The sequence below is a fragment of the Schistocerca gregaria genome, chromosome 1 (genome assembly GCF_023897955.1).
Source record: "Schistocerca gregaria isolate iqSchGreg1 chromosome 1, iqSchGreg1.2, whole genome shotgun sequence".
NCBI classification, from domain to species: domain Eukaryota; kingdom Metazoa; phylum Arthropoda; class Insecta; order Orthoptera; family Acrididae; genus Schistocerca; species Schistocerca gregaria.
This window is the reverse complement of record NC_064920.1, coordinates 907,366,696-907,390,176: the sequence shown is the minus strand read 5'-3', so window position 1 is coordinate 907,390,176 and position 23,481 is coordinate 907,366,696. Positions and strand designations below refer to the sequence as shown.

The window sequence follows — 23,481 nt, the reverse complement described above, 5'->3', positions numbered from 1 at the left end:
CTCATAATTCCACAAGTCATTAATTCTAGTATCTAAAAACGATTTGAAAGTGCATAGATATCTCCAATCTGTCAATAATTAGGCTTCTATTACACAATTACACTAGTAATAACATTATCTGTATCACTTTATATATTATTTGAGGTACCGTTTTTGTCTGTCCTGTAACATTTAACAAAATGCCTACCATTAATTTACGAAATTAGCTCTAGTAAGAAATTCGTCAGTGGAATAGAAAGAGTCGTTTATCAATAAATTCTTTAGCCTCCTCATAAAAGGTACTTTGTTTAGTATTCCCATTTTTCAACAGCTCTCTGCTGAGTGTCTTCGAGTTCACACCACACATAATTCGTATTTATTGTTTTTGGACTAAGGAAACTTTAGTTTGGCTTGAGGAGACGCCCCCAAAATATGATCCCATACGATGTTATGCAACTTTTTTTAAATTTTTATATCACCTATCTCTGATAACACCCATTTTGCTTATGGTAATTTGTTTAGTTTTATTATCAGACTGTAATCCTCAAATGTAGCACTAGTGGCCTCTTCTATCTGCATGTCGACATTTTTTAGACATGTGTTAGGTGGAGCCCTATAACAAGTTCTGAACTGCATGTAGTATGTGTTTTAGTATTTAGTAGCAAATATCTAGCTAGAAACCATTCATTAATACATGCGAAAATTTCAGTAACAGCTGATCCTACCACTACATTTGGCTATATATTTATTGCAGTGTTTGTATAATCTGTAAGCAAAGCAGTTCTTGCATCTAGTAATAATATTGAAGTGAGGTCAATAAATCACGTGAAAATGTATGGGTGTAAGATGGAATCTTGTTGGACATATGTTATTTATTATCTGTGTGTGTGTGTGTGTGTGTGTGTGTGTGTGTGTGTGTGTGTGTGTGCTTGAGAGAGAGAGACAGAGAAGAGAGAGAGAGAGAGAGAGAGAGAGAGAGAGAGAGAGAGAGAGAGGGGGGGGGGGGGGTAGGGCGGTAGGTTTGTGAGGTTCATGGACGCTCAGTTAAATGCTTACTACGGTATCAGAGTCACACGTAATTATTTCCTTCTCGGATGACGACTGCAAGCGTAATGTAAGGGTCTTCCCTATTGGTACTAATTAATTTCTGTTTGGGATATTGGGTTTCAATCATTTTGTAATGTTTCCTGTGGCACCACAATATTTTAATTTATATATAACTGTATTATGGCTTATGCAGTCAAACGCTTTTTTCTGATCGCAGAGATGAGTTCGAAAAATTTTTGGTAAACTTACACACTGTCAACATTGGCACCGTTGGTGAGAAATTCTGCAGACTCCTATGTATATTTAATATTAGCAGAAAAAAAGTGTTTACTGATACACACTATTTGATAATCTGTAGTTTAAATGTTTACAGACGCTGTGGACAATTCCATGAGGTCCATTATAATAATTACCTTCTTCTCTGCTCATGTTTACGTGTGGAATGTAATGTGTGTGACTTTGGATTATCAAGTAATTACTTCGTTATCGTCTTTTTCAGGGGAATTAGTAAAGAGCTGTAGTTTTGATTCAGGAACTGGCTTCCAATTATCATTTTCTTAACTACAAATGTACCACCGGAAATATGTAAAGTCAGAACAGAGTAACAGAAGAGTGTCATGCAGTTTTGAACATATATAACGCTGTATCTCTAAGTACGAAGTTATTTTCACGAACCACAGACGTGGTGGGGGCGGAGGCTACAGATAAGATAGGATAACGCATTGATCAACTCCGTTATCAGTAAGACTTCCGTCCGTGGTACAGCAACAAGCAACAAAATGGGCTGCGCTATTTCCATCGTAAAGTACATCCTTTTCCTGTTCAATTTCATTTTTGTGGTAAGTATTCGTACTTTTAGAGCCAATGTACTTCTCTGTTTTTTGCATCCAATCTGTCAGCGATATTTGCTTCTTTGACTGTGCATTCCAAACTTTTGACAAGACGACAAGCGTTCGATTATATTCTAGTAGCTAAGGAGCGAGAATGACGAAAACCTTGCCAAAAATGCTAGTTGTCACGCCCGTAGGAAATCATGTCTTGTATGTGAGACAGTATCTCTTGCTATGATCAACGAGCCCATACCAGAGCGTACGTAAATTTAGTAACAGATCTCTTATGTTTTCAGCTCAATAGATTTGAACAGCAATCCTTACCCCTAGATACTTAGCTAGTTCATGCTTTAGCAGTCAGCAGAGAATTGTATACTGAAGCTTACTATCGTGAAGACAACAATTAAACGAGCTACACGCCCCGACAACTGAAAGAATGACGTAAACAGAATAGTCAGAAAGTCGTATCATAAACTTCTGGAAACAGCTTGTTGATTTTACGAACGCATTTTATGACTTGTGGGAGAGTGCGAGCTGTATACTGCGAAATAATCCCACAAAAACTGTGATCCTTAGGTAGCTACATAATCCTATGTTTTTCAGCGTAATTAACAGGATAACTTGGAACACAACGTACTCATTTCTGTATCTTCTGGTAGTGTGGACTGCATTACACTACTAGCTGTTTGGAATTTGGCCAGTGTACATCCAGATTTTTCCATCATCATAATCAATCCTGAACATTCCTTAAGTTGTGTTCCACAGTGTATATGAAATTTAAAACGACGTTGTGTTGACCACCAGAGATGTCATACGTTTGAACTGTTATTTGTACATCTAGTTTAGACAAAGTGTCACCATTCGGCAGAGCTAAAGCATAAATAGCTCCTGTGCTTTCCTAAGCTGTTTGCATTTTATGTCTGTCAGATGATGGCATTTTGCCCAAACATACTGTGCGTATAAAGATTCAGTTCTGATGGTAAATGCAATGTGATTCTTAGACTCAGGTCATATTAGTACTATTTAAGAATTACCGATCGAGTTCCCAAATTAATATGACTTACCTCTGTACATTACTGTATCAGCAGAGAAAGCTTATTCGGTTTTCATGGGAATAACAGCGTCGTCTTGAAGTAATGTTTCGGCAAGTTTCCACCTGTCATGCTCAGGAGAAATGCTGGAATTCTGGGTCCCTCGCGGCAGAGAGTTGGGGGAAGTCCATTAAGACGATGGGAACGTAAGGGCAACACGACACCCACTCCTCCACAGGAGAGAATCTCAGACCCGGCCGGGAATCGAAACCAGGCTCCTTCGGTTAGCAATCTGCCGCGCTAACCACTCAGCTACCGAGGTAGACGGCAGTGTGTATTCAAAAATTCTAGTCCTTACTCTTCTTCTCTTAAGGAAGTATCAGATGGACAAATTGCATGGACAAGAATATATCTTGCTCAGCAGCGAGGATTGCGAATCCTTGCCCATTTCGTCCGTTGCTGCGGAACTCTAAATCCTAGGATCACATAAAATGTTATCTGCACGCAGCTCCTCCTGTGACAGTTTTCATTTGTTTGTTTTATTAACTGGCAACGCCGTTAACGTCTCTACAAGCGATAAATGTGAATTAAGTTGAGAGTAAAGTATCTGTCGCCACCTTCCCCTAACGTCCGACTGCCAAGTTTAAGAAAACTCATGGCCGATCTCTTCGTGAATTTTAAGTCTAGATGTCATGTTGTTTACCAGAGGGAATTGAAAATGTTCATAAGACCAATCTGTGAAAAAATCATGTGTACATATACGACCAGCGTGTTTGTCTGTGTGAAGGTATCGCGTAGGAGTAGAAGAAATTTTATACCTGTATGATGTGAGACAGGTGTTTGTCCTGGCGAATACTGTTTCTTGAATTTTGAAAGAGGTAAGGAGGATGTAAAAATCTGGCTAATCCAGACAAAGAGGGAATTAAAAGAAGTCTACTAGCTTCAAAAACAGACCTTAATATGAGGAAGAAATTTCTGAAAATTGACGTCTGAAGCACAGCATTGTACGGAAGCAAATTATGGACTGTCGGAAATAGGAAAAGAGAATCGAAGCATTTGATATGCCATGTTACAGTAGGATGTTGAAAATTAAGTCGAGTGACATCATAGAAAAATAAACAACCTCTCCGTAAAATCGATGAGGACAGGAAGATTTGGAGAAAACTGTTTGGAAGAAGGGACCTGATGACAAGATACGTGTTAAGGTATCAGGTCCTAATTTCCATAGCGCAAGAGGGAGCTGCAGAGGGCAAAAACTGTAAAAGAAAACAGATTGGAGTATGTTCAACAAATAGTTAATCAAGGCCGTTGGATGAATTTGCTATTCTGAGATGAAGAGCTTATCGCAGGAAAGTCGTGGCGGGCTTCATCAAAGCAGTGTTCAGAATGTTGACCTATCGCCCTCCTCCCAACTCCCCAAAAGAAAGAAGTAAATCAGAGGATTCCTAGAGGTTAGCCTGAAAATGACAGCGAAACCTCTGCCGTGAAAGTGTACAGGCGATGAGGGTATACGCAGTCAAATTTATGAGAGACACACGAACTTTATTTGAAGTAAAATAAACATTTCATTCTGCAATGGAGTGTGTGACGTAATTAAACTTTCTGAGAGAGTGCAGTTGGGGACGAGTTCGAGACAGGATAACATTCTACCAACAGGAGAATCCGAGCACTCATCACTGCCCACCACATTGCTTCGATCCAGTAGCGGTGTCCTACTCACTTAAAATCAACAGAAGCTCTCGTGCTTACAATTCCGGACCAATTGCTAGCGCTTCGCTAGCGAAAGAAAAACGCCTCTTTTCTGGTCTCAACTTTAGGTTTTCCAGAAGTTTCAGTTATTGCAAGATATTCTCTCGAAGACAAAAGTCAATTATATTCTGAAAAATACTGAATGACTTCTGTCATATACTGCATATATCTTTTAATGAAAACCATTATTTTCGAGACATGAGAATAGGTGTTGTTTTTCAGTATCTTTATATAGAATTATGTTCTACACTATCGTTCATCACAGTATTATCCTGTCGCTTAAATCGTAGAGGTATCCATAGTGACTAGTGAAGTGGAAATTGAGACATTTGTTGATTATCCGTTCGACGGGCTACAACATTAATATTGTCTGATTTTTTGCCTCTAATCTTACCGTTCCGTGTGCTTGTATAATAACAAATCATAACATTTCACTCATAATATTCATGTACAGCAGCAAGTTTTGTGGAAGCTTTGAGAAGTCAGTCAGGCTTCATTATATTCTACGACCTAGTTCTCGAAACTCAGCTACGTTAATAATGGTATGTGACATAGTGTTTCTGAAAAAATCTTCTTCTTAGCTTGCAGGTATCGCCCTACTGACAATTGGGATTCTGATAAAGTTGCAAATTGGTGAAATTGGAGAAGTTCTTGACTCAAAGACAAATACTCCTGCTATACTACTCATAGTTATTGGCAGTATTATTCTTGTGATATCATTCTATGGATGCTGCGGAGCAATCAGAGAGAGTCATTGTATGGTCACAACGGTAAGTACGTCAAAATTAGTTATAATGTACTAACTACCTAGGTGCTATTCGTGAAATTTCGTGTTTCCACTATGATACCGATCCCTCTCTTGTAATACAACTTAGAAATAAAGCGTTTACAATTATAAATGGTATATCTGAAAACTGCCATTTCTAATTCATATTGTAACAGAGTGTTAACCTATCTGTGAATTTCAAAGCAGTTAATTTTAGGTATCACAAACTTGATAGGATGCTATTAACAGGCAAAATGTGATCAACATCAAAAACGAATTTTTGAAAGTGACCTCTAACTTCTTTAGTACAGAGAAACATACGGTAGTGATTCGATCTTCTTCCCAAACATGCAGATGGTTTACAGAGTTTGCTGTCTAAGAAGATAAATAGTGTGTATGGTAATGGTTAACGATTCAAATGGCTCTGAGCACTATGGGACTTAACATCTATGGTCATCAGTCCCCTAGAACTTAGAACTACTTAAACCTAACTAACCTAAGGACATGACACAACACCCAGACATCACGAAATGGTTAACGTTTTCTAAAGTTAATGGCATTTTATATGTTACTCAGTTTCACTGCTTTCAACACAATGAGCACATCTCATTTTATTTAACCATAAAGCTGATCTTGTCATTTTATTCCGAATGTGACAAGGTTGTTGTTAACAATTCTGTACAAAAGCCTTACTTGCTTACTTTGGTGCGGACAGTACATAAGAACAGAATGTAGAGTCGAGTTCTGTAACACAAGAAAACTTTAAGGACATCCTGAACAGATTTTTTATAAATTTTCGCGGACAAAATGCTAGGACGTGTAGACTGCATTACGCATATCACGATATGAATAGGCAGCCACGTCCGGAAGCAAATCGTTTCCATGATGCAGGAATAAAGTTGCAAAACAGTGATTTCCTGTTTCCTGCATTTTTTTTAATGTGAGAGAACGGTAGTAATTCGCCATTGCACAAACTCCACGAGTCGTAGAACTCTAAATCGTAGTGTCTTTAAGGAACCAGTTACTGACAAACAGAGAGTTGTATATAACGAAACTCCGGCATTTATTTACAGCAAACACATACCACCACAAGTCGCTTTTTGCTTGCTGTATTACTAGTTACACACTACAGACGAGAACATTTTCCGATAATAACAGCTTTCATGATAATACATTAAAATTTCAGATTTACAAGAGTGAAACTAGCAATGAAGCAAATGACACGTGACCCGTACCAATTCGTCTACACGTTAATTTTAATTTGGTTGTTTCCTTAACTGAGAACATTTTTGCTCATATATAACATCTAGCTGTGGCGTAGTTGTTCCTATTCATAGCTTGAAGCACCTTTTTTCCTTCGTCGGCGTTGTATACTCTAATACTAAGTTACAATATCTTAATTTTTTAATTTACTATAATTCTGCTTTGATAAATGCAGTCATAGTTGCCTATCTGCTTTTCTAATTTGTTGTCTAATACTATTGGTATACCAGCTTTGGCACTTTGATTTTACGAGGTTTCGCTTTGAGTTAGTGGCGTATCAGAGACCTTTTTAGCACCACGGTTTTTGAGGAAGCGGCCCTAATATCGTACCCGTTTTTAAAATCCACAACAAATTTACTAGTTTTTAATTAATCTGAATACCATATACAAAATTCTATATCACTCATAATAACGTACAAAAAATAAAGAAGTCACAACACTTAAATACAGATAGCTTGAAAATGGTGCTCAAATATCGCACTGTGTGTATTCCTAACATCAAGTAGCGTGATATACTGTATTTAAAAATTATAAAAATGAAGGCGTTGTTGGGGGGGGGGGGGGGGGCGGGGAGCCGTATCTACTCGGAGTCCAGGGGCGTCTACCATGGTGTAGAGGTACCGTCTTTGATTACTAAATAAAATGTTCTCGATCCCAGGTTAGAATCTAACAACTGCTTATATTTTTAATAAAATTCATCAGCAATGGTTGTCGAAGACTACGAGCTAAACAGGTGACCGTCATTCTGCCAAAGGCCTTGTCAAAGAGGACGAGGGAGTGGACATAAGTTCATGGCACTCTTTTGCCGTTGTAGTGTGAAACTGCCACTAAAAGCTGGAAGAGTCAGCAATGATCAAAGGCATGAGGATGCAGAAGGCAATGGAAATCACTGTATTAAAGACACATAATGTGTATCCACGAAACAAGTGGGTTCTGACTGAAAAAGTGTCACGATGATGTCTCCACTCCAAAAGATTACACATAGCCTCCCATTCGTATTCGGTGGGAGACTGCCATGGGGGAGGTGACCATGAGAAAAATATTGAATAACCAACGATAGGATAACGTTCTATGAATCGAGGCGCGGAATGTCAGAAGTTTGAACGTGGTAGGGAAGCTAGAAAACCTGAAAAAAGAAATACTAAGGCTCAGTCTAGATATATTGAGGGTCAGTCAAGCGAAATGGAAGGAAGAAAAATTTCTGGTTAGACGAGTAAAGGTTAATATCAACAGCAGCAGAAAATAGTATAGTGGGACTAGAATCCGTTATGAATAGGAAGGTAGGTCAGAGAATGTGTTACTGTGAACCATTTTAGTGATAGAGTTGTTGTCATCAGAATCGACAGCAAACCAACGACAACAAGAATAATTCAGATATTTGTACAGACGTCACAAGCAGAAGCTGAAGAGACAGAGGAAGTGTATAAGTATAATGAACGGGTAGTTCATTACCCAAAGGGAGATAAAAATCTAACAGTCATGGGGGAGTCATGGGGGACTGGAAGGCGTTTTTAGGGGAATGAGTGGAAGAAACGGTATCGGGAGAACATGGGCTTGGTAGTAGAATTGAGAGGGGAGATAGGCTAATTGAGTTCTGCAATGAATGTAAGTTAGTAGTAGAGAATAAACTGTCCAGGAATCACAAGAGGAGGAGGTGTACTTGGGAAAGGCCGGGAGATATGAGAAAATTCCAGTTAGATTACCTCATAGTCAGGCAGAGGTTCCGAAATCAGATATTGGATTGTAAGTCGTACCTAGGAGTACATGTAAACTCCGATCACAATTTCGTAACGATGAAGAGTAAGCTGACGTTTAATAAACTAGTCAGGAAGAGTCAGTACACAAGGAAGCGAGTTGCGGGCGTACTGAAGAATGAAGAGATACGCATGAACTTCTCTGACGTCGTAGATAGTGCGGTTAGTTGAAGAGGAATGGTCATTTCTGGAAAACAGCAGTCACAAAAGTTGGAAACGAAAACGTAGGTGCAAGGAAGGTAACTGCCAAGAAGCCCCGGATAACAGAAGAAATGTTTCAGTTGATCGATGAACGAAGGAAATACCAACATGTGCAGAGAAATTCAGGAATATAGAAATGAACGAGGAAGCTAAGGCGAAATGGCTGCATAAAAAAGTGAAGATATCGAATAATAAATTATTGTCGGAAGGTCTGACTCGGCATATATAAATGTCAAAACAAGCTTTGATGAAACTTAAAGCAAGAGCGGCAACATTGTGAGTGCAACGGGAATGCTAGTGTTAAATGTAGATGAGTACCTTGAAGGCCTTTATGATTATGATGGTGAGGACTTGTCTGGTGAAACGACAGAAGAAAAATAAGAGTTGGCAAGGAAGAGATAGGGGATCCATTATTTGAATCGAAAGGTTTGGACGACTTAATATCAAATAAGGGAGAAGGGACAGATAACACTCCACAGGAATTTCTAAAATCATAAAAGGAAGTGGCAACAAAGCGACTATTCTCACTGGTGTGCAGATGTATAAGATTGGCGACGTACCATCAGACTTCCTGAAAACCATCACCCGCACAATTTCGAAGATAGCAAGGGACCATATGTGTGAGAATTATCTCACAATGAGCTTAATAGCTCATGAATTCATGTTGCTTACAAGAATAATATACGCAGAATTGGAAAAGGAAGTTGAGTATCTATTTGGTGACAATCGATATAGCTTTGGGAAAGGTAAAGGCACCAGAAAGACAGTTCTGACATTGCGGTTGATAATGGAAGCAAGACTGCAGAAACATCAAGTTACGTCCATTGGATTTATCGACACGGAAAAATCGTTCGACACTGTAAAATCGTGCAAGATCTTCGGAATTCTGAGAAAAATAGGGCTAAGTTATAGGAGAAGAAGGGTAATATACGATATGTACAAGTACCAAGAGCGAACAATAAGAGTGGAAGACGAAGAACAAAGCGCTGGGATTAAATAGGGAGTAAGACAGGGATATAGTCTTTCGCCCTTGCTGTTCAATCTATACATCGAAGAAGTAATGAGGGAAAGAAAAAAAAAGGTTCAAGTGAGGGATTAAAGTTGAGGGTGATACGCTATCAATGATAAGATTCGCTGATGACAGTGTTATCGTCATTGAAAGTGAAGAAGAATTTCAGGATGTGTTGAATGGAATGAACAGTCTAATGAGTACAGGGCATGGACAGAATAAATTGAAAAAGACGAAAGTAATGAAAAGTAGCAGAAATGAGAACAATGAGAAACTTAACATCAGAACTGGGGTCACGAAGTGGACGAAATAAGGAATTTTGTTACCTAGGCAGAAAAATAAACACTGGACTCGCATTCGGGAGGATGACGGTTCAATCCCGCATCCGGCCATCCTGATTTAGGTTTTCCGTGATTTCCCTAAATCACTCCGGGCAAATGCCGGGATTGTTCCTCTGAAAGGGCACGGCCCACTTCGTTCCCTAATCCCGGTGAGACCGATGACCTCGCTGTCTGGTCTCCTTCCCCAAACAACCCAACCCAACCCAGAAAAATAATCCTTGACGGACGGAGCAATGACAGCATAAAACGCAGACTAGCACTGGCTAAAAGGGCATTCCCGGCCAAGCGAAGTCTGCTAGTATCAAACATAGTCCTTAATTTGAGGAAGAAATTTCAGAGAATGGACGTCTGGAGCATAGCATTGTATGGTAGTGAGACATGAAATGTAGGAAAACCGGAACCGAAGAAAATCGAAGCCTTTGAGATGCTGTGCAACAGAAAAGTGTTGAAAATTATGTGGGCTGACAGGGCTAGGAATAAGGAGGTTCTTCGCAGAATCAGCGAGGAAAAGAACCCTCGGAAAACACTGGCAAGAAGAAGGGAAAGGATGATAGGTTATTTGTTAAGACATCATGGAATATCTTCCATGGTACTAGAGGGAGGTGCAGAGAGGAAAAACCGTAGAGCAATACAGAGGTTGTTGCAATTACTGCTCTGAGATTAAAAGTTTGGCACATAAGAGGAATACAAGGTGGGCTGCACCAAACCAGCCAGAAGATTGAAGACTCAAAGAAATAAAGCTTTTGACAACGTAGAATGTACTGCACTCCCTGAAATCTGCAGTTCAGGAAGAAGTAATTTAATGTAATGTGGCTTTTCACTGATGTTATTCAATTTGTAGAATGAGCAAGCAGTACAGGAAACCAAGGAAAACTTTGGAAAGGGTATTAAAGTTCTTGGAGAAGAGCTAGAAAATTGAAAATTTGTTGATGACATTGTAATCCTATCATAGACGACAAGGGATTTGAAAGAACAGCGGAACGGAATTGATAGGGTGTTGAAAACAGATTAAAAGATGAACATTAACAAAATAAAATAATAGTAATCTAGAGCAATCTTAAGTCAAGCGATCCAGAGGAAGTTAGAGCATGAAATGAGAAACTGAAAGTAGCAGCTGAGTTTTACTATTCTGGCAGTAAAATAGCTGTTGAGAGCCAGGACAAAAGATATAAAACGTAGACTGGCAATAGCAAGAAAGGCATTTCTGAAAAAGATAAATCTGTAAACATATACCGGTCTAGCGTTTTAACAATTTCGTGGCTGCACAGCTGAATGATGTAAATGTAAATAAAAATGGCAACAGCCAGTTCCGTTACAAACGACGAGGATGCTCGATTAGAATGAAACCACTTGTGGAGTAAGAAACCCACATGTAATAGCATCTGTTGCCGTTTTTATTGATATTTATAAACTACATACCTCCAAAAATTCGTTCCTTCCAGAAGTATTCCTGATTGGCTAGCGGTTTTGTATAAACTGATTAATAAACTACCGAGTTTAAAAAAACAGTGAATAACAGCTCTTTGGAAACCGGAATATCAACACCGCATGACTAGTAATTTCACGGTACTCATGATGGCACATGTATCTATGTACGTCACGTGCCAACCTTGTTATCTAGCACTAAGTCCACAACTTGTGGGCAGCGTCTCTGCCTCTAGATCAAGGGGTACCGGGCTCGTTTCCTGGCCGGGTCAAAATTTTCTTCGCTCGGGGATTGGGTGTTTGTATTCTAATCATTTCATCTCACCTTCAACGAATTGCAAGTCGCCAAAGTGGCGTCAAAAAGACGTATCTCGGATGTCCGGACAACCCCTAGATGGGGTCTCCTGTCCATTAATGCCATACAATTATTCCATTTCATCAACTGAAATGTTAGGAAGTATTTGCATAAGGTATTTTTCTCGAGTGTAGCATTATGTGGAAGTGAAACGTGGACGATAAGCAGTACGGACAGGATGAGAACAGCAGCTTTTGAAATGCTGTGCGATAGTAGAATGGCGAGGACTAAGTGGGTAGAGCGCATAGCAGATGAGGAAGTAGTGAATCGGAGTAAAAAGTAATTTATGACAAAAAGGACAAACAAAAAGGAAGATTGGAGTGTAACATGCCGATGACGAAAGGATGAGGAAGGAAATCGGCAGTGTGCTTTTCAAAGGAACCACCGCGACATTTTCCTGGAGCGATTTAGGCAAATCAACGAAAACCTAGTCCTGGATGGTCGGAAGGTCCCAATGCGAATCCACTGTGCTAACCATACTAAAAGAAGGTATCATAAACTGATGGGACACATCCTGAGGCATCAATAAATAAGAATTTGATAATGGAAGGAGATGTGGTGGGCAAAAGCTGTAGACGGAGACTAAGGTTTTAATACGGTAAGCAGTCTCAAATGGATAAGGGCTGCTACAGCTATGCAGAGATGAACACCCTTGCACAATACAGACTGTCATAGAGACCACCATCAAACCAGATTCAGACTGAAGACCACCATAAAAAATAAAAAAACAAGCCTCAATTTACTGCACGTTCAATATTGTCCAGATACCCAGTATTAAAGAGACTGGTCTATGGTTATGTACGTCATCCTTGCCGCAATTCATGTATAGGGTTATCCTATACTTTTTAAGTTTTCAGTTTTGTAAATGTATAAGCAAAACTAGTTCAGTTACTTCCCCACTCACATGGTTAATCAAATGATTAGGTGTTTCATCGTCCTTGCAGACTTCTTGAATTTTAATTTCCGAGGCGCTTTTATGAATAATTTTGGGCAACCATGACATTAAACAAATGTGCTCAAAGATCCTTGAATTCATAGATCCGTGACGACACCTTCCACACTTTATTACAGATTTGTTACTGAAATATAATTCTAAATAAAACTGGAAATTTGTGGTAAGTTCCTATGGGACCAAACTGATGAGGTCTGCGGTCCCTAGGCTTAGACACTACTTAATCTAACTTAAACTAACTTAAGCTAAAGACAACACACACACACACATCCATGCCCGAGGGAGGACTTCAGCGTCTGACGGGGGAAGCCGCGCAAACCGTGGCAAGGAGCTTTAGACCCGTCGGCTACCTCACGTGGCTTCTAAATAAAAATTCAAAACAGAGATAACAAGTGAAAAATTCAGTGCAGCAAACGGCCAACAAAGCGATCTTTATTAACTACGAAGAAGATACCGATTTCTTTACGTTTTATTTGTCTTTTCGGCCCATGGATGCCGTTTGGCATACGTGTCCGCTCGTTCGTTTTGCTGAAAGAGGGACCAGTCGTAAAAACTTTAAATGCAAAAGCCGGACAGTGTGGCCGAGCGGTTCTAGGCGCTTCAGTCTGGAACTGCGCGACCGCTACGGTCGCAGGTTCGAATCCTGTCTCGAGCATGGATGTGTGTGATGTCCTTAGGTTAGTTAGGTTTAAGTAGTTCTAAGTTCTAGGGGACTGGTGACCTCAGCAGTTAAGTCCCATAGTGCTCAGAGCCATTTCTTTAAACGCAAAACAGTTAAGGAATTTTTATTATGGTAGATAAGTAATGAAGTATTCCAAAAGGTACACCACAAAAAAGAAGTAATCGTTAGTTACTGATATCCTATAATATCTGCTATGTTAATGTTTTATATGTATGTTGTGGAAATATGACCACAGAAGGAAAAGCATTAATTTTTATTGTTTACCTATCTTTTTCAGTATGCTGTGTTCCTCCTGACAGTACTGGTTCTGCAAATTGCAATTGCTGTTCTTGCTTTTGTATACGGTGGTGATACGGATGCTGTTCTAAAACAAACTCTTTATGATTTTGTTCATGACTACAATATAAACGAAAGTAGTAGAAAAGCAATGGATGCGCTTCAGGATAGTGTAAGTTATGATTCCTTCAAAATATTAGTAGAAGTTTACCACTATATTTGATTCTAATCTAGTTTGCAAAATTCTAACTTAAAGAAACCGAAGTGCCTGCGACGATCTTCCTTTTCGTAGCTTCTCTTGGCTATCGTAACTGCTCCTGTAGATGTTACTTTCTTACTTCATTACCTCTCAAATTTGTGTTCTCCTACATTCACTGTTCTACTACAGTACTATCCTCTCCTGTGGACACTGTCTCTCCGGTGGGAAGTACGAGCCCTATCGTTACCTGGCCACTCGATTGTGAGTAGCGTGTCAGTAGTGGGTTGTCAGTAGTGGGTCCAGGCGTCCTATCTAAAGGAAACACATCAGGGAGAACTTAGGATATTGTACCCAGCAGCCAACTAACCAACAGGTCTGAGGTGCTGTCATGCACTGAAACCGAAACTGTTCTAGTGAGGCTCGCTTCATCTGTTGGGAAACCTGCTGCGTCCCGTGTCAAGGGCAGCGACTGCAAACGGGTAGGTGTCTATTAACCTAGGCAGTTCAGAAGTTCCTTAGGCAGACGCACGTTGCAATGAACTATGTCTGTCGTCTGTGCTCCGAGGTCATACTTGGATCATGCTAGCGACTAGCAGAGAAGGTCTAAAATGTCAGCCTTACTCACAGAGATCCAGCGAAGCTAATGATCTGCAGCATCGTGCCCACAGCAGATCGTGGTCCCCTAGTTCTGAGTCGAGTGGAAGGCTTGAACCAGATACCCCGAGGATTCTGTGAGAAGTTAGGCTGTGACTTTCTAGACTTGCGACGTAGTGTTGAAAGTTGCAGGGTCTGTTTAAATGGGTCAGATGTGTACTACACATCAGGAGTAGTTAACCCAGTAGCTGACTGTGTGTGAGGTGCACACAAGGGTTCCATCCAGTCCAGACAACAATAGCTGTAGGAACCTCAGAATTCCAGGGTAAGATCCAACGAAATCCCACCCACAGGTGAGAGTATTAAAATGTTAACAGTAAACTGCTGAAGCATTCACAACAATGTCAGAGTGCGAACGCTACTCAAAAACACTGAAGCTCACATTTTACTAGGAACACTAAGCTGGTTGAAATATGAAATTGATAACAGTGAGATTTTTGAGGAAAATTTACTGGTATATCGACATTATGGGCTGACAGGAAATGAAGGTGTTGTATTTGAAGCAATACACAAGAAACTCAAATCAACCGAGATATAAATTTAAGCTGGGTAAGGTAATGGACAGGAAATGGTAACTGGATCCTTCTGTTGCCCAACGAGACTCAGCTCTTGATGTGACCAAAAACTTTAGAGCAAACCTCATTTCACTTGTACGTAAGTTGCCCGAACATACTGCAATACTGTAATCATCGGTGAAGACATAAATCTACCAATAAACTGGCAAAATCAAGTTTTGCTTGCGGTGGGCATGAGAGACATATTGCGAAACTTTACGAAATGACTTATCTGAAAATTACCTAGAACACATAGTTCAGAACCTGACTCATGATGGAAATACGGGGTGATTCAGGAATGTCACATAATTTGTGAGGCGATTATCCATGTGGAAATAAATCGAAAAAATCCTATGAACACGTGTCCGATTTTGGATCGTTCCGAAACTGGATTGGATTGAAGATAGCACGCTCGTAAGAAAATGAAGACAAGTATGGACATTATTTATTGAAGTGCCGTGCGGGCGCTGTGGTTGATAGTGTAATGATTGGACAGATGACTGATCCATACTACAACACGTCTTCAAAAATGCCTCCACCCCTCTCAGGGCACTTGTCAATGCGTTGGAGGGCTGTTGTGTTGCAAATCGAACGTCATATCGGCGGGCTTTAATGTGGGCAACAGCGTCAATGACGGGAGCGACACGTTCTTCATGTGTATCCACCATGGTAGCCTACATGTCCCCCTTATCCAGCCCCATAAACAGAAGTCTAATGGGTCAGTCCGCCACGGCCAAATGTGTTACTCAGGTACCGGGGTACTTGTCTGGTACAATGAATCGGTGGTCGATCATGCTGCAGGCAAATATGCCTTCGCTGCTCTAACGTCACGTCTTCCAAAAGTGAAGGCACATTTTCTATCAGGAAATGGGCATATGCTGCGGCTGTCATGCAATTTGGCAGGAAGATAGGCACCATCAGCCGGTCATCAATCGTACTGCACTCGACATTCACTGAGAACCTAAGTTGGAATTTTGTTTCCCTAGAGTTATATGGGTTCCCTATCACCCATATATGAGAACTGTTGGTTTCATGATACCACTGTGTGTAAATGCAGTCTTATCTGTAAATAAAGTGTATTGCACGACGTTTGTGTCTACAGCCAACCATTCACAAATTTGTTGTCTGTCTGCTGAGTCACCAGGATGCAGACGTTGCATGCGCTGTATGGAAGGTACCGCAGACTCGTGTTTGGGGAATATCGAGCTGACAGCTAATGCACCGTGTACTTGTGGTGTGATTCCATTGTGCTTTCGAAATAATGTCGTCCCTTTCATCGACTGAATGGACGGCCCCACGTTCTGATGTTACGTGTTCACTGGATAGTATTCCGGATTCACGTTATATTTGAAATCCATGGCAGGGGTTCATCAATCAGGGAAATGTCTCTGGCATTCTGTCACAGCTGTATGGGCCCTACCATTACAGGTCCCGTACAATACCCGTCTGCGTATTCTGCGGGGATCAATGTATGCAGCGTGTTCATAGTCATGGACACAATGCACTTGCTCAATTAAATAACATCAAGCATAACGTGCACACGGCCTCACGACGTCTCACTGGTCCAACCCACGATTGCGCACCAGGCGCACTCGGTGCCGTTGCCCCAGTGAGACGTCACAGTGTTGCCATCTGTTGGAGAACACTCATACCTCTTGTAAGATGGATCAGTAGTCTGTACCATCATTATTTTGTCTACCACAGCGCCTAGATAGCATTTTGGTAAGTAATATTCACACTTGTCTTTATACCCGTTCATAGATGTGCCTAGTCTTCAGCCCTCTCCAGTTTCGTAACGATTGAACATCGGACACAGATTCATAGGAATTTTTCCTTTTTTAGTTTATTTTTCACATGCAAAATTATGTCACAAATTATGTGACATTCCTCCTGAATCACCCTGTATATTAGATAGAATGGCAACAAATAGATCTGACCTTTATGAGGAATTTTAAGTCCCATAGTCCTCAGAGCCATTTGAACCATTTTTTTATGAGGAAGTCCACATCGAAACTGGAATCAATGATCATTAGGCAGTTCTATTAACAGTGAATACCACAGCACAAAGGGCAACCAAAAGCAAGTAGAAAGATTTATATGTTCAGCAATAGACAGAGAAGCTGTCATATCTCAACGAGGAACTTGAAACTTTTCGCGTTGGACAGGAACATGTAGAGGAACTAGGGCTCAAGTTTAAATGAATAGTTGACCAAGCACTGAATAGATAAGCACCCAGTAGAACAATTCATGATGGCAGAGGTTGAAAATACCGCTTCAGTTGTAAATTACTTTATTTTCACACGATCGGTCTCGGACTGTTATAAGCCCATCCTCGGGTGCCGTAGCTGTAGCTGTGCTGTGGCCTCCGAGTGCCGCGTGTACCAGGCGCGTTGTGCTGTCTATGAGCGCAGAACTATGGCTCCCTGTTCTGGGCTCCTAGGCAGCACACCGCGCCTGGTACACGCGGCACTCGGAGGCCACAGCACAGCTACAGCTACGGCACCTGAGGATGGGCTTATAACAACCCGAGACCGGTCGTGTGAAAATAAAGTAATTTACAACTGAAGTGGTATTTTCACCCTCTACTATAACGCTCAGTTGCGGATGTTCTGCCAACAAGGTTGTTCGTAGTCCATGATGGGATGGATCCTCCATGATATACAGTCACTGTAAAGAAGTTCTAAAGAGACAGATGCTACTGCATATTAGCACAAGGGTGTAAAATCTTCAATGAATATCGTAGCAGAATATTGTCGAAGGATCTGTCGCAGGATGTCTGTTAGTGACACCAAAGTTAATGTCCAGTCACTCATGACCAAGGTAGGAATTCAAATTCAGAGAGGCACAACAAAAGCGTGAATGCTGAACACTGTTTTCTAATGTATCTTTAACAAGGAGAACCCAGGAGTACCCCCCCCCCCCCCCCAATATAATTCTCGTACCACTGAAAAGATGAGTTAAATAAAAATCATTTACAGTGACATCCTGAAACGTCTGAAATCGTTAAAATTCAACAACGCTCCTAGGTCCGACGGAATCCCTATCACATTCTGGTCTCAATTCGCTCTTGAGTTAGACCCTCTGTTAACTATAACGTATTGTAGATATCTCTAGCACAAAACTGTGCCCAATAGTTGGAAGAAAGCATATGTCACACCTATCTTCAAGAAGGGTAGAAGAAGTAATCTAAAAGATTACCGTCGATTATCTTTGATATTTATTCTGAGCTCGAATATAATGAGGTACCTCTGACAGAAAGACCACCTCCATGCCAACCAGCATGGATTTTGAAAATATAGGTCATGTGAAACCTAATGCACATTTTTGTCACGTAACATCCTGAAAGCAACGGATCAGGGCAGTCAGGCAGATGCAATATTTCTCGATTTGAAAAAAAGCACTTGGCTCAATATCACGTAAATGGATATTATCAAAAGAATGAGCACAATCGTATGCGGTATCAAACGGAATTTGTGATGGGAGTGAGATTTTTTGGTAGGGAGTTGGCAAAATGTCATCTTTGGTGGAGAACCATTGACTGATGCGGAAGTAGGTTCAGGTGTACTCCAGGGAAGTGTATTGGGTCTCTTACTGCTCATGTCATACATTAATGATCTTTCAGACGATATTAATAATAAGCTCAGACTTTTCACAGGGGGTGTAATTACCTACAGCGAAGTATAGTCTGAAAAAAAAGCTGTATAGATATTCACCCCCATCTTGATAACATTTCAGAGTGGTGCAAAGACTAGAAACTTGCTTTAAATGTTCAGAAATGTCAAACTGTTTACTTCAGGAAATGAAAAACATAGTATCCTACAAATATAATATCAGTGAGTCACAGCTGGAATCTGCAAACTCATAAAAACACCTGGGTGTAACACTTAGTAAGAACATGAAACGGACTGATCACATAGGCTCAGTCATGGGCAGGGCATTCGGTTTATTGGTAGTACACTAGGGAAATGTAATCAATGTACAACGAGATTGTTTACACATTATTTGTGCGACCCATCTTAGAATATTGCACAAGTGCATGGAACCCATACCAAATAGATCTAGCAGAGGATATTGAACATATACAGTTAAGGGCAGAAAGGATGGTCATAGTTTTGTTTGATCTGTGGGAGAGTTTCACAGAGACGATGAAGAAACTGATCTGGCAGATTCTTGAAGGTAGACAGAAAATATCCTGTGAAAATCTAGTAACAAAGTTTCAAGAAACGGCTTTAAATGGCGAGTCTAGGAATATGTTACAAGCATTTACTTACTAATCCCATAAAGATCATGAGAACAAGATTATATTAGTTACAGTACACAAGAAGGCATTTAAAAAATCATTCTTCCTGCACTTCATACGTGAATGGAACAGGAAAGAGCTCTAACAGTGGGGCCTGTTTCTATCCATCTCCTCCTCGCTTTCTCTTTGTCCATCACCTTTTCTCCCTCTCTCTGTCTAATTCTTCCTTCCCCTCTCTCTCCATCTATCACTTCCTCCCCTCTTCCTCTGTCCACTGTCCATCTCCTCCTGCCCCCTTTCTCTGTCCATCACCTCCCACATTTCTTATTCCATCTTCTACTCCCCCCTTTCGCAATGTCCTTATGCTCCCACTCTCTTTCTGTCTCCTTCTTTCCACTTTCTATGTCCATTTCCTCCCACCACACTGTCCATTTCCTCTTTCCTCCTCTCTCTGGCATTCTGCAATACGATTTTTTGGTACTAAAATTTCCCCTTTATACATTACATATTTCTTTGTATAATATATACATTAAAACAGCTATACAAATACAAGCACATATTGGAATGTAGTTTTCTGCCAAAATTTCAGAGTAACTGGTGAAGAAATTCTAGAGACTTAAGATTTTGAACAAATGAACATGCAGTTTTTGCTAACAATGTATCACCTTCATTTATTAGTTATATATTTAAATGGCATATGGTGCTCCAGTAGGTGTATCAAAGCTTGCAGATATTCTAATGCAACATTGTGTCAGAATCTCAGAGCAAACACTGAAGAACTTCTGAAAGTTTATGATTTTGAACAATGGAACATTTTTATTTATGTACATTTTACATAATGATTTATTTATGAATAGCTCCTTTATCATAAATGAGTATTTCTCCCTCCCATGCAATTAAAAATTTGGTTATCATTACTTTGTGGAATTAATGACTATTTTCTTAGATATTTGGTAGGATAGTGCTTTGATGCAATGTACGTGTCTGTAGACTTTGAATGAATATTTGTTGTTCTTTCCTGTAACTGCAGCTAGAATGCTGTGGAGCAGATGGACCAAGAGATTATTTGAAGATAGGCTTAGTAAACTTGCCATCATCTTGTTGCAAACAAGGTGACATTTGTAGAATTGGAATTCTTAATTCAGCACCTTACTACACTACTGGCTGTCTTGAAGCTATGGAGAGCTTCTTGAGCTATGCAGGACACATAATGGGTGGTATAGCAATTGGAGCAGCTGTTGTTGAGGTATGAAATTAATGTATTATTATCAGTACACTGTTCTGATCAAAGTAAACAGTGCTTTCCTTGATATTTTCTGGTAATGCACCTTTCTCACATTGATATAAAACTATTTAACGAGTTACAGCTTCTGTTTGTGTGTGTGTCCTACAAATTCCAGAAATTTTATGTCAATGAACAAAGAATTTCTCGGCATCAACACCCAATAAACATATCCTTTGTTCAAGAATCAGAGTCTGTTGGCACTACCATTTCATACAACTCTCAAACATGTGTCATACAAACACCTGTTAAGGATTATTTAAAAATTTTATGAATGATATGAGTATTATGATAGAAGTAAATGAATCTTCACCACACAGCTACCAGATTGTACAAATATCATTTGGAACAAATGAAAATGATAAATTATCGCACTTATAATCTTTTTATAGCCTCTTTTCAACAAAAATTTATAAGAGCCACCAAAATAAAAATTTTCTTATCTTGCAAATTTCCTTCTCCTATCTTTGTTTTTTTTTTCTAATGTAGCAATGACTGTATGTTATATACATTTTGAAGTAGTACAGTACTCGCATTACTACAATTAAATGTAGTACTTAGGTTTTGCGCATACAAATTTCAGTCATGCAGTAGTATTAGAAAGAAGGGTTTCAGTGCTTATTTCGTCATAACAGGGTAATATAAACTTTCAAATTATATTAAAAAATTTCTCTTTTAACACTAACATCATTAATTTTTACATGCAACTGTTGTGACAAAAATTCTCGTATTAGGTGAGTAAGCATTATTATTGAGTAGTAGCTACTTACTTCTTAATTTTAACTCACATATCTTGCACATAATAATTATGCACACTTATTTCCAGTGATCTAACAGTACTAGACTGTCATGTAATTATTCTGACAGCTATCCACATAATTTGAATTCTTTTAGAATGAAACTGGTTCACTGACTCAGTTTTCATCATGAGCACTAAGATAATTTAGCGTCAAGATACTCCCTCATGTAAAAATATGTACCTGTAGTATGATTTTATTATTTCTTTTATTTTCCTTTAGTGTACCAACATTGACAACGAATATTAAATACAGACACCAGCAAATAGAACACAAAATGACTCTGTAAGTCATTGCAGCAAAGGGAGTTCCAGTTATTTACAAAAGTATTATTTAGCGTTGTCCACAATCCATCTCTCTCTAAAGTCATGTTATCCATATTACCTGAAGGTTAACAGACATGGATATAATTCACATATATCTGTCCACTCTCAGCATTCTGGTCTGTTATATACAGTTATGTTATCCATAATCACCAAAGAAGCAAACACCTTGTGTTAAAACCAATGTGCACTTTTACCCTACATCAATCAAATTAGTTTTTTTTTAAAAAAAAAAGAGGCTGCATGAATAACAGAAAAATTCTTTAACGTGGAAGAAGGTGGCACCAAATAGTGTCTTAATTTTACAGTAAGTTGCACCAGACAAACAAAGGTTAACAAAACTGTATTTTCACTTAAAATGAAGCTGTACTTACATATTAAGGTTTTGCATTCCAATATACTTGATTTACTGTATATTTTAGATAATATACAGTGAATCATTTTTACCAATTTTTAATCAAAATTATGTTTTAAAGACAATAAATAATGTTTTCAGGTTGTTGGAATAGTATTTGCTCTTTGCTTGGCCAGCTCAATAAAAAATGAGGCACGAAGAAGAGATGTTTAACTTCTTGTTCAAAAGAAATATGTGAAACTGTTGTGATCGGATTTCCACAAGAATCACTACAGTGAATGACAGTCAGTAATACTGATTACTAGATTTAAAGAATATGTACTGTGAACAAACACTGTAAGAACAATTTTATCATTTCTACTTAGTATAGTAAGAACCTTTAGATAATTTTGCATTATTCTGTAACAAGTGATATTATTCTAGGAGCATGTATGACTAGCATTGGCAGGTATCATTAGTTTAATTCCATTATATAAGCTATCATAAAATTCAAGAGACATCTATTGGTTGCAGTTTGACATTTGAAAAAGTAATGCACTTGGAACAAAACAACAGCCTTTTTCATTTTTGGCAACACAATGAAGATAGATCTTTTAACTCAGTTTTTGTATAATAGTATCCAAACAACTTACTTTGTTTGTTATAGATCCTGCAAAAATTCGTTATTAGTTTGTCACAAATATGAAACAGATCGTGGCTGCATCGTTATTTGTTAAGAGTCTATATACAGATTCTACTTATTTATTGTCAAACGAAGATTTGTTTTAATGAAACCATTCCTAAATAAAATACCATTTTTCTTTTTTCTCTGGTTGTGTTGCTGAATTTATTTACTTTATTTTAATGGGTTTTAAATGAGTCACCTCTCCTACCTGTCTACCATGAATACTACACAATGTCTGAATGCATTTGAGGAATTCTCTCCCATTGTGTTGCCTAATCACTTCCAGTTTGGATGTCAGTAACTTCAGAACTTTAAATGATTTCATTTTGTCAGAACATATCCTTATTTGTAATACAATGGAGTGCCATAAGATATATCAAAGTGCATTTTCATGAACGAATGTTCAATAAAAAATCAAAATTACAGTATGTATTAAATTCTACATATGCTTCATGTGAGACAAAATAGCACATTTTTTCACAAGGTATTTTTCGATTTCACAAACCAATGATTAGACTTTTAATGCCTTTACTGCAATTCAGTCATTCTCATTATTCAGATCACATATTTTAATAGCTTTTCTTTAAGACATATCATGAAACACACTTAAATATTTCCTTTAATATTTTCCTATTTTGATCCCTTAGTTGAGTTTTCTTTCTATAAAGGAACTCTAACTGTTGTTATTTTGTGATCATTCAAAAAAAGTTCTTCCAGTATAGCTGAATGTCTAAGAATGTATTCCTATAATAG

General features: G+C 39.0%; 1 protein-coding gene across 1 annotated transcript; it reads left to right on the top strand.

Moving 5' to 3' along the window:
• Window positions 1-1,762: 1,762 nt before the first annotated feature.
• Window positions 1,763-22,871, top strand: LOC126274788 (23 kDa integral membrane protein-like). The gene is made up of 5 exons (XM_049977142.1): window positions 1,763-1,865; window positions 5,218-5,406; window positions 13,662-13,832; window positions 20,338-20,553; window positions 22,206-22,871. Exons 1-5 carry the CDS (start codon window positions 1,806-1,808, stop codon window positions 22,275-22,277), a joined length of 708 nt encoding a protein of 235 aa, XP_049833099.1. The 5' UTR covers window positions 1,763-1,805; the 3' UTR covers window positions 22,278-22,871.
• The last annotated feature ends 610 nt before the right edge of the window (window positions 22,872-23,481 follow it).